Source organism: Abrus precatorius, unplaced genomic scaffold (assembly GCF_003935025.1).
Source record: "Abrus precatorius isolate BTA unplaced genomic scaffold, Abrus_2018 Scaffold8, whole genome shotgun sequence".
NCBI lineage: Eukaryota > Viridiplantae > Streptophyta > Magnoliopsida > Fabales > Fabaceae > Abrus > Abrus precatorius.
The window spans coordinates 31504725-31516791 of record NW_020874428.1 but is presented as its reverse complement, the minus strand read 5'-3'; the positions used below and the strand labels follow the sequence as shown (position 1 = coordinate 31516791).

At 31.0% G+C, this 12067-nt stretch overlaps 3 protein-coding genes across 3 annotated transcripts; 1 reads left to right on the top strand and 2 right to left on the bottom strand.

The window, feature by feature from the left end:
- LOC113847506 (protein FATTY ACID EXPORT 2, chloroplastic) lies at nt 1-2447 on the bottom strand. The gene is made up of 3 exons (XM_027476660.1): nt 1986-2447; nt 1514-1648; nt 1-547 (listed from the first exon to the last, which is right to left on the bottom strand). Exons 1-3 carry the CDS (start codon nt 2395-2397, stop codon nt 408-410), a joined length of 687 nt encoding a protein of 228 aa, XP_027332461.1. The 5' UTR covers nt 2398-2447; the 3' UTR covers nt 1-407.
- Nucleotides 2448-3174: 727 nt separating this feature from the next.
- On the bottom strand, nt 3175-6979 carry LOC113847918 (cation/H(+) antiporter 19). The gene is made up of 3 exons (XM_027477249.1): nt 6308-6979; nt 4862-5863; nt 3175-4743 (listed from the first exon to the last, which is right to left on the bottom strand). Exons 1-3 carry the CDS (start codon nt 6497-6499, stop codon nt 3505-3507), a joined length of 2433 nt encoding a protein of 810 aa, XP_027333050.1. The 5' UTR covers nt 6500-6979; the 3' UTR covers nt 3175-3504.
- A 4424-nt stretch (nt 6980-11403) lies between these two features.
- Nucleotides 11404-11829, top strand: LOC113874711 (self-incompatibility protein S1-like). Its single transcript, XM_027512926.1, has one exon. It carries the CDS (start codon nt 11404-11406, stop codon nt 11827-11829), a length of 426 nt encoding a protein of 141 aa, XP_027368727.1.
- Nucleotides 11830-12067: the final 238 nt, after the last annotated feature.

Genomic DNA, 12067 nt, shown 5'->3' with positions numbered 1-12067 from the left:
ATAAACCAAAAAATTAGATAAAAGAAGTGAGTTGGACCGATTCTAATTTTTTGGGTCCTGGTTTCTCTTATTACTTTCTCTATCACTCCATTTGTAACCGTTGAAAAATTAAGAACTTGGGGAGTTTCGAATGCAACTGGGACAAAAAAGTGCATATGATAGCGGTTGACATGAATAACAATAATGCCCTTAAACAGTTGCCTACACATCACATGATGTAGCCAAACGCAAGTTCAAATTCAACATCCAACGTCTTATTTCACAACAAAGGCCTACATGTATGACCAACATAACCACCGTATGTCTAGTTCAATCTCCAGGACAAACGCAAGCTTCATAACGAAAGATAGTATTCAACGAAGTTTGCAAGATATCCTACAATCTCACCTTCGTTATTTACATTCTATCTAGTGCGAACTACGCATAATTCCATGCAAGTAACCACCAGTCATTATGAGCGACAAAAGTGACACAACACCTGCTGGAAAGACCTTCCCTGATTTCTTGAAACGAGAACCCATCACACCAAGAAGTGCAGCTGATATGCCTACATGTCAGGAATAAGGCAAACGAAATCAGACTTGAGAGCAGAAAATAGTCACACGAAATTTAACTCAAAACATCAAATGTACTTCTTCACAAGGTTGTCAAAGTCAAGTGTTTATGTGAACATGTAGAAGGAAGGTAAACTAAACTAATAAACTCAACACTAAAAACTTAAAACATGTCACTTCAAAATTAATATTTCATAAAACGAATTCAAGAACCAAACTTAAAGAACTCTGAACTAGATTTCAGTGCTAAAATTGTCGGTGTTATCAAACATAGTTTAGGATGACCATAAACTTCAAAGCATACGTCTTTGTGCGAGAAACCAAAATTTGGGCCTATAGTTATGTTATGTAAAAGTACATCATAGACTCTTCCACGACCAGTTGAGTTGAAAAAGAAACTAATTTACTTTCTAATTCTTAAAAGAAAGTTCAGAATTCTGGTATTACCAAGCAGCAAACCTTGTCTATTAAATTTAGGTCCTCACACCTGAGAGTCGAGTGATGATCGTTTCTTACCCACTCTCTTACTTACTGAACCACATGACTTCTACTTCAAATATTTCATTTTTTTTAACGTTTTTCCTCTCAAATACTACTTCTTAAATTAAGTTAATCTCAATTTGAATTAATATACACCATATAAAATTAATAATAGACACAAACGATGTGTCTTCTTAATCCACATAATTTGTTTCGATAATTTTCTCCTCTTCAAAAGTTTTATCTTTTTACTTTACAATGAAGACAACTTCTACTACATTTTTTCCCTAAAAATAAGTGAGTTTACTATTTTTAACAATGGTGATATTGTTAAAACACAAAAGAAACTTCCTTTGCATAATGAAAATAAAGCACAAAAGAAACGCATCCTATGAATTACGCATTAACAGATAAGATAGGAACTTTTTACAATGAGCTTTAACCAATAAGTAAGATATGTGGACAAACTAGTCACTTACCAAGGCCCAGGGATGATGCAAAAACAGGCCTACCAGGTAACTCAGTATAAACATAAAACAACAGTGAAGCAGACAAGCCCCCAGCCAAAAGTGATTTCTGGCTCCCGCTCTTCAGATAACCCATCACACCACCCGCTGCCAATGACCATAAAAATGCATTGTTATTGCTATGCACATTTCACCGAGAAAAAAGGGGCAAAATAATGGTCCAATCCATTAGACATAATATATAGGGAAGAACCCTACAACTAGACAGCATGGATATGACATGATCACACGAGACATGAATTACGACATGGACATGAGACAACTATAGAACAGTGTATAAAATTAACACAAAATACAAATTATAAAAATAAATATAATAAAATGTTATAATTTATCTAATATTTCGATGCTAGAGACCGAAACTCAGATATCAGAGACTAAACTATGTTAATTAAAACATCTGAAATTGCAATGAATGAGACACCTCCAACGAGGGCAGCGTAAGCTAGGGTGAACTTCTGAGACATTAACATAGCCATCTTCCTCTTATCTCCGTCCGATCCTTCGTCGCCCTTGTTGCTATTATCACCTCCGCCGCCGCCGCCGCCGCCGCCGCCGCCTCCACCTCCACCACCAAAGTCTTTGCCGTTGCCGTCGACTCCGCCACCAGAATTGTCGAAATCAGTTTGACTTAGGTCAAGGGAAGTGACCTTGGAGTCGGAAGAAACGGCGGCGTAGAAGTGTCGGTTGGAATGGGTGAGGTAACGGAAAGAAGGGGAATGAAAGGGAAAGAAGGAAATGGTGGGAGTGGGAGTGGGGGATCGAGAAATGGTTGTGGGCCTGAGAGAGAATGTTGAACCTGAAACACCCAAACAAGCCACACCTCCTTCTGCCATTGACGTTCTCCTTTGTTTTACCTTTGATTCCAGAAGATTCTTCAACGCCTTGCCTTCTGACTTTTTAATCCACCTATGCTAGGCCCAAGCCCAAGCCCAAGCCCATTTTAAAGCCCTCACTTAAATGCATTGTGTGATTATTCCTAGTAATTAAATTAGAGAATTGATTAACAAAGGATGTGATCTTTTTAATTGAAGATTGTTATTATTGTTCAAATTTATTGGAGTCAAACTCATTCAACCGTAAAATTGGTATAAACGCTTATATTTGTTGCGTTAATGTGGTTTAATATGATTTTAGTGAATTTTCTAAAAGACTCATTAATTGAAATAACACATTAAAATGCTAATTCTCTAAATATCAATGTTAGAACTTAAAATAAATAAACTACATTCTCTTATAATACTATTGAAAGTATACACTATTTTTCTTATATTTTAAAAAAATATTTTTTCCATCGAATAAGTTAAAACCCATCACTTTTCACATATTTTGACCTAACTCACTCAAATTCTAATTACTTCTATCAACATAATTGCTATTTAAAAAAAAAAAAACAAATTTTCACTTCAAAAAATATTATGAAGAATATTTTTAAATTGATAATAAGAATTTTAAAACTTTGATTTGTCTTTGTAGGTTTTTAAGTTGATAATAAAAATCAATTTTAATTTAATTTAAGATCAAATTCAATTTTTTTCATATATAAACATGTAGTCGATATTAATTTGATTGATGTCAAACAAAAAATAGCGAGAATAGGTAAATATTGTTAAGAAGATCAAAGGATATAGATAGTGTAATTTAACTCTTGACAGATGAGTATAATATAAAAAAAATACAGATCTACGTTCTACTTATTGCGAAATACAGAAAGAATCATCGATTGGAATTTTTTTTATTAAAAAGTTTTAATGTATTCTGAGTGGGCTAAAATAAATGAATCCTGCTTAGGGCAAAAGCTTCCAAGATCATCATCTAAATTGACATGTACTCTTATGAAATCTCTGATCAAACTACCTCTAAAAATTTTGCCAAAATGCTCAATCATGAACACCCAACTTGGTTATAACTCAATAGACAACAACTCCTTTTGATCCCACAATTTAACTGGTTGGTGTGTCTGGCAAATCTGGGTAATCATGTTCCTCCATCACTAGGGGATGAATGTCAGTTGAGGGATTATATTGCTGAATCACCAAAACTGATGTAACAGTGGAGAAATCTGAAGAAGCCATGTAGCTTCCAACAGGTCCAAGCTCTGGACAATCACTTTTAGCAACCAAAGGAGCTACTGATGGCATTCTACCAACCAATACTAGATTGATCTTATTCATTTCCTTCAATGCTATCTCAATATCTCCTTTGCTTGCCACCAACCTTTCCTCATACTTCATTGACTCTTGGTTGTTGCTGCATGCACTTAAGAACTCATTCCACAATTGATCATCCAATTGTTTATCATCATGATTACTGCCACTAACCATATCCATTGCCTTCTTGTCCTTGTTTGATGACACCCCAACTAATTTAGCACCAAAGGCTAATGATGTTCCAAGTGGAGGCACAAACTTAACCACAGTGAGCAAAATCCCCGGGTGTTCAGCCATTCTCATACCATAACAAAGTGCTTCACGATCATCACGTCCTCCAAAGAAGGGTACAACTACATTATATGAAACATCACTGGCTTGGACTTGGCTTGTTCCTCCAAAGCCACGATCAACCAAAATTCCCACTGAGCAAGGAGCAAGGCTCAGCACAAGCTCATTCATCACATGGAATGAATGTCCAAGTGACTCCATTGACCCATCAACACGCTGGTGTTTGTGGAATGGTAGGATAATCATGGCTGCGCGTTTTTGATGAGCACTAGTGCAAACATCTTCATGGATGTTGTTTAGAGCAGATATGGCTGTCATGGGGCGCACATTGACACTGCTAAGTTTCCCATAAGCCTGAAAAGCAATGATCATCTGATCTTTGTCATCTTGTTTCTTGTTCCAAAAGGGCATGCCATTCTTGCGTGCCTTGTGAACCATTGTGATGGCTGAGGATCGTTCTGAGAGTTCCATCAAGTGCATTGCATATATGCAAAGCTTTCCTCTCTTTCGGGTTCCACGGGAACACTCTATGAGATTGATCAACGAGGGAATATTGCGGGTGCTGTGGAAGCAAGCCAGCATTCTGAGCTCAGTTTCAGGATCTTTGCGCTGAACTGTCTTGTGCTTGTAAGGTGCCCCTCTTCGAGCTGGTTTATACACAAACATCACTATTGGGGTAGTGATGAAGGTTGTAAATAATGCCATGAGAACACAAATGGCAAATGCTTGGTCATTCAACACCTGCATTACAAGAAGAACCGTGGATAAACAAATATAGAACGAAATGAAAAGGCAAATGTGTTGTGTGAGCAACAAAAAAACAGTGTTTTATGTTATGAGAAAATATACGTATATGTACCTTGCGATCCTTTCCAATGTTGAGAACAATGAGCTCTACCAAGCCCTTTGTGTTCATGAGAAATCCAAGTGCCACGGCTTCTCTAAGAGGCACTTTGCATAGCATTGACACAACGATTGTGCCAACAATCTTCCCAAAGCAAGCAGTGAATATAACAAGCACTAGTAGTGCCCAAGAAAGTCCTCCATGAATAGTTGCCACATTTGTCTTCAAACCACTAGCGACAAAATAGAGTGGCATGAAAAGCCCAGATACCAGGTCTTCTATCTTCTCAATCAACACCCCAGAAAAGGAACCATCTTTAGGCACAATTAAACCAATCACAAAAGCCCCAAAGAGGGCATGGATTCCAATAGTGTCAGTGACAAAACTACAAGCCAATACCAGTGTCAATGTGAAACATATATACATCTCCTTCACTGGCTCACCCTCAGGTGAACGCTTAGCCATAGCTGCAAGCAAAGGCCTAATGGCAAACACAGCAAAGACCACAAAAGAAGCACCACAAAGCAAGACCCAGAGAGGAACAAGTGGGGATGAATTAGAGCCAGTAAGTGCTATGGCAAGAGCAAGAAGAATCCAAGCTGCAACATCATTCACTGCAGCAGCTGACATTGCTATGCGTCCAACATCAGTGGTGAGAAGTTTAAGCTCAGCAAGGATTCTAGCAAGCACAGGGAAGGCAGTGATTGAGAGAGAAACACCCATGAAGACAAGAAAGGGAACTGGCTCGGCACCTTTGGATATGGTAGATCGAAGAACATAAGATGTGCCAATGCCAAGAACAAAAGGTACACTGATCCCACAAATGGCAATTCCTAAGGCCTTATGACCAGTACGCTTGATGGAACGCATGTCAAGCTCAAGACCCACCAGAAACAAGAAGAACAAAAGGCCAATGTTGGCTAGTGTCTCAAGTACAGTTAAACTTTTCTTTGGGAAAACCGTGTTGAGAAATTTCTCATTTCGTCCAAGTGCAGATGGTCCAAGTAGTATTCCTCCCTGCATTTTTAATTTTGTCCACGGAACAAGAATAAAAAAACATGATTTCGTTCTCCACATTAAAATAATATGATTGACAGCAATAACCATTCACCTCTAGTATTTTAACCTCATTATTTTACTTTTCTATTTTCCTTCTAGCTCCACTACTTCAAAACGAGGTTCATGAAAAAAATTATTCAATAAAATTTTATTATTCGAGTCACTGAGAATGATACCAATAATAATATTATAAATCATTATTCTTATTTCTCAAATATTTTTTCATATACATGCGTACAAAAAATGCATGTTAAATAATACAAAGGGAAGATCTAAAAATGTCACCTCCAGAGACACAAATTGATCAATTGGGAGCACATTTTCCAACGATCAAAGGCACTTATTTCTATGAAGATTAATTGAAAAAAATAAATTTTTAACAATGGAAATAAAGAAACTTACGATGATCTCAGCAATGACTCTGGGTTGCCTGAGGGGTCTGCAGAGGAACGCAAGAAATCTAGTAAAAGCGACCACCAGACATATCTGAAGGATTAACAGGGGAAGAGCATAATCAAGGGGGTTCTCATGTTGGAATGCCCCATTGGACGTGGGCTTCATGGGTGCTGGACATGTCGCGTTGGGAGTAGCCATCGTGCTTTTGTCTCAAACAAAAACAAAACCAAGATTCATGGGCAGCAAAAAGAATCAATACTTTATTGATTTTGAGTTCTGACAAGAAAAGAGTCACGAAAAATAAAGTAAGTAAAAGGTGTTTAATTATAGAGGGTGACAGATAAGAACAACTAGATGAAGTTTCACAAGATTCAAGTGTGAAACGACTCGTGTTATAGCTATGTGATGTTGAAAATGCAAATTTGAGCACGCTTGTGTTTAGTTCTATATATAGCACTTTTGAGCCGATTTGTGGCAAGCGTAGCTCAAACCAGGGTGGTGTCGTTTCTTTTCTGTGGGAAACTCTTTTCTGCACAAGTTAATTTGTTAGGAAGATTGAGGAGAGGACCAGATCCTGACAATTTTAACACATTTAGTTCTTCCAATATTTCTGTGGACATGCAAAATCTAACTATACATATACAAAGGATTAGCGATTCTATAACAACTCTGTTATTTACTCTCCTGCCAACCATCTAAGCTTCTCCCTATGTCTTCTTCCACCACTAACTAACTAGGGTAGATATGGATTGGATTACACTCAATCAAACTAAATTTATTTTAAAATTTTAATTTAGTTTAAAACCAATTTTAAATCCACTAAAATATATTATAAATATTTTTATACTATTATTGAATTATTATATTAAAAAATAAATTTCATAATAATTAATATAAAATTATATCTACATATATTTTAGTAAATTAATAATATAATTTTTTTACATTCACATTGTATTAAAATTAAATTTATATTTTTTATTTTGCATCATTTATCCACAGCACAAAATTAATTATATAAATTAGATTTCAAATTAATTTTAAATTTTAGATTTAATTTAAAATCAGTTTAAAATCTGATTTTAGTTGAAACCAAATCCAGCGGTGCATGTTAAGTTAGTTTTGAATCTAATTTTATCTTAAATTAGTTTTAAATTTAATTTTTAAGATAAAATTAATTTTTAATATATTTGTAAATTTAATTTTTAATATAAAATTACTTTATCATACTGCACTATTGCATTAAATTTGTGTATTTTAAAAATATTTTATTAATTATATTATAAAATATATTATTTTTAAAATTTATTTTCATTAAATAGATTTGATAATAAAAATTTCAATTAAAACTTATAAAAAAAATATTAATATTAAATAATGATGAAAATATTGTTATAATATTTTTTTAAATTAAAAACATAATTTAAATATAAAAATGATAACAGTAATTATTTATTATATTTTTATATCTTTAATATAATAATTATATTTTAAAATATTACTTTAAATATTTAATATTAATTATAAGAATTAACGTTAAGAAAAAAATATTAGTTATAAAATGTAGTCATGAAAAAATTTTGTGAAATATTAGTTGTAATTTTTTGTAAAATGTAAAAAAAAATATCACAAGTAAAATATACCATGAAGATCTAACAAGTTAGAATATGAAGTAATATCTTCATGCACAATCTGGATTTAGATAAAAAATAATAATAAAATTTAGAAAGTAGATTAAAAATTTTAAACCAATTATAAAAATATAATGAATAAAAAAATTAGTTTAATATAAAATTAATTTTTTAAAACTAATTTAACATTGGTTATAAATTTAACTTGCATTACTAAATTTTTTTCCAGGGCTAACCCCTATTTATTTTTATTATTATTTTAACAAAATTCTCTTGGCCATCTTAATTAGCCTATTTTTTATTTATTATTATTATTACATGTTATAAGTTTTCATTTTATGCAAATGGGAATTATATACTTCTACGGACATCTTTCTTACTTTTCTGATTTTGTCTCATGCTGATAATTTTTTGTTATTTTATTATAAACAAATATTTATCTCTCAACTTTTTTATTATTTTTTAAATTACATATGTGATAAATATTTTTTCATTGGATATTTAAAGTAAGGTACTTTTTTTTATATATAAGAAAGTATTTGGGGTTAAGATTTTAATAACGTATCACTAAAAATAATATCATTTACTAAAAGTTTGATGTTAAATTAATTTTATTAATATCAATTAACAAAAATATTTTATAAATTAGCTATAATTTCATTTTTTTATTTTCTTAGAAACTTTTTTGTTTATTTTTTCTAAAATATGAAAATTAAAATTCTATTTAATTTATAAAAAAATCATTATTTATTCTATTTTTCAAATAAGAAATTTTTTAAAAATTTACTGAATAATAACTTAATCTTTTTTCAGAGTGAAAAGAAAAGAGTGAAGTGCATTGTGAGACATCCATTTTATGCACTTACAGCTTACGTCTTGCTGTTTAAATAACATTCTTGTTAATATCAGTTTCTTTTTATTGAGGTTCAATATTTAAGAATTCTAAAATTTATCATAAATCATTTATTAATTTTATTAATCTCAATTTTTACAGCTAAGTTTAAATATATAAATATAGAAATTTTGCATTAAAAAACAAAACATTTATTACATTAGATAAAATATATATTTTTAATTATATCTCCTTTTCTATCAAGATACGCGATTTTATTGTAGACGATTACGTTATTTATTTTCCTTTCTTTTTAAAAATCTGAAATTAATTACTTTGTAAAAATTCACGTTAAAGTTTCACTTTTTTTTTAAGTCTGAACTTTTGAAAAATAAAATTAATTGTTTAATTTGATATTTTTTTTCTTCCTTTTATGTTCAAATCATAGCTGTATGACATGAGATGAGGTTAGAAATTATAATTTAGATAACAAGGACTATAAATTCAAAATGATTAATTTTAGTTATATTATACTTAAATATTATTTTGCTAATAGTTTTATTGATGATGATTTATGAGTGGATGATAGTATAAAATATTTTAACATTATCAGTATTTTTTAATTAAATTTTATGAAATTAAGCCTTTGAAATATGAAAATTTTGTTTTTAAAATATCTAATGTTATTTTTTATGTTTTTAAAAATTATTATTCTGTGCCAACCCAAGAAGCTTGTGAGGTAGCAATTTTGTAGTTATATAGAAGGAGAATTATTATTCATGTTGGAGTGTTTATGTTTTGGAAATCCTGTTGAAAGTTGAAACAGAAGAAAATGGTTGATAAGGGTTCAGCTACGATAAGTGATCCGACAAGCGTGGTGGTGACAGTAGGATTGTGCACCCATATTGTTGCAGGGAAGAAACATGTAAGCATGAAGAACAAGAACAAGAACAAGAACAAGCTAGGATCTGGGAAGAACATGATCCTGCATTGCCAATCCAAAGATGACGATCTGGGAAAGCACAACATAGGAGATGGCACTTCTCTCGATGTGGTGATTCTGAGTGTTCATCGTTAGTATCCGCTGTGGGCATTTATGGTTTAAATCATCAAACAGGTTTCTGGGAATTCATATACCATAAATTCAATGTTGAACACCACTGTAATAATAACTGATCGAAACCAGAGGAAAAATATGAAATATTATTTAATATCTACGCTTCTTTTATTAATATTATTAATTATACAAATTACTAATTACAATATTTAATATCATAAATATTTTTAAAATAAAATTTATATTTATAAAAAATATAAGTAACTTCGTTACTTTTCTTACTCTTAAAAATTTAATCATTTATTTTTTATAAAAAAGATCAGAGATAATATCATTTATGTAAGTATTAAATAATTTTTTTTATCTTTTTATTAATTAATTTATTCAAAAATTTAATTTTTGTTGATATTAAATTAAATATACGTACAAAATAATTTTTGCTGATATTTATAAAAAAATTTAAAATAAAAAATTAAATATATACATTTAAAAAAACTTTTAAAAATAACTGATAGAAATAGTCCTTTAGCTGAAATATAATTGGGCGATAACTTGCTCAGTTGATAAAAGATTAATTTTAAAATTCCTGAGATTATATTTAAAGACTTTGTTAACTATAAGTATATAAATGATGTATTTATTATGTAAATTAATTATAATTTACATCATCAAAAGAGTTAGTATTTCTCATTTTTAAGTAGTTTAAAGTTTAGTTTAAATTAGTGTTTAATGAACTATATTGATATTATTTTTTTATATATTTTGTTAATTACGCTGAAAGTTAATATATATATATATGTGTGTGATGTTTAAAATACTATTTATAATAAAAAAATTTAATAACTTTTTAAACTTACTTTATATTTCTAAATTATTTTATTTAATATTTAAACAAACTAATAACTGAAGATCAATAAATGTAAAGTTTTCTCAATTTAAGCATTTATCTCAAATTGAAGTTTCAATCAATACAATTATATTAAATAGTAAAAATCAACATTCCAATCATAAATACGGGCCAGAGTAAAACTATTTATAAAATATATATAAAATTCAAATTCTTACGGAAAAAGATGGAAATTCAAATTCTTAAAAAATATTTATAAAATAAAACTTCATATTCGAAACAATATTTAAAATTAGTCTGAATACCTGGTGACAGCTATAAAAGGTTTACCTTTTGAAAAAAAAAAATATGCATCGAATTAAATTACGATTTTTTAATACGCAAAGGATAGAAAATAAAAAATTAGTAAATAATAAAATTTTATTAAAAAGTATTCAATTTAATATTAGTGTAATTTTTTATGCATTAAAACTTATAATTATTATAAAAATTTACTATATATAAGTTATTATTCTATATCTTTAGATAAAATGGTGAAAAAACCCGATTAAATTAATGCATCTTTCCTCGAGGTATCGATCATATATTAATACAAATCTATGCTGCAAAACCAATGCCAGGACCTTGTCAGGTAGCAATTTCTACATATACTGGAACAACATTTATTCTTCATGTTCAAGTGTATATGTTTTGGCCTCGAAGTTCAACTCCTGTTGATAGTTGAAACAGAAGAAAATGGAAGCACATAAGGGAGGTTTAGCTAAGAAAACTCATCTCATGACCCTGCTTGTGGTGATACTGGGATTGTGCACCCCTATTGTTGCCGGCACCAAACATGTAAGCATAAAAAACACACTAGGATCTGGGAAGAACATGACCCTGCATTGCCAATCCAAAGATAATGATCTAGGAAAGCACATCATAGCAGATGGGGATGAGTTTGGCTGGGACTTCTCTGACAACGTTACTGGAACCACACTATTTTTCTGTGATTTGGGATGGGAAAAAGTTGAGGGGTACCATTTTGATGCGTATTCGTTTGCCAGGGACATGGTACGATGCGGTGCTGCTGGATGTTCATGGTTAGTATCGGCTGAGGGCATTTATGGCTTAAATAGACAAACAGGTTACTGGGAATTCATATACCATTGGCCAAGCTGAATGATTTCCAGAAATTGAATGTTGAACATCAATCCATAGACTATGTAGTCTATGACTATAACGATAATAACGAGCCTTTTCCAGTTTCTTTAGCCTTTTGGTTCTTAGATGATTTGTTTTGGTGCATTGTTTATTATAAATTTTATTGCTGAGTACAATCACAACTTACACTTCCGGATGAACTAGTAGAAAGCCGAGTCTTAAACAAATTAAAGGAATATTATGAAACTTTTCCAGC

Excerpts from the sequence above, each read along its gene's own strand:
- LOC113847506 (XM_027476660.1), bottom strand. The coding sequence starts at position 2,397 with ATGGCAGAAGGAGGTGTGGCTTGTTTGGGTGTTTCAGGTTCAACATTC. Across the intron at positions 1,649-1,985 it reads TTACGCTGCCCTCGTTGGAG|CGGGTGGTGTGATGGGTTAT; the intron begins GTGTCTCATTCA and ends GGTCATTGGCAG. Across the intron at positions 548-1,513 it reads TGCATCATCCCTGGGCCTTG|GCATATCAGCTGCACTTCTT; the intron begins GTAAGTGACTAG and ends CCTGACATGTAG.
- LOC113847918 (XM_027477249.1), bottom strand. The coding sequence starts at position 6,499 with ATGGCTACTCCCAACGCGACATGTCCAGCACCCATGAAGCCCACGTCC. Across the intron at positions 5,864-6,307 it reads GAGTCATTGCTGAGATCATC|GGAGGAATACTACTTGGACC; the intron begins GTAAGTTTCTTT and ends TTAAAAATGCAG. Across the intron at positions 4,744-4,861 it reads ACATTGGAAAGGATCGCAAG|GTGTTGAATGACCAAGCATT; the intron begins GTACATATACGT and ends CTTGTAATGCAG.
- LOC113874711 (XM_027512926.1), top strand. The coding sequence starts at position 11,404 with ATGGAAGCACATAAGGGAGGTTTAGCTAAGAAAACTCATCTCATGACC.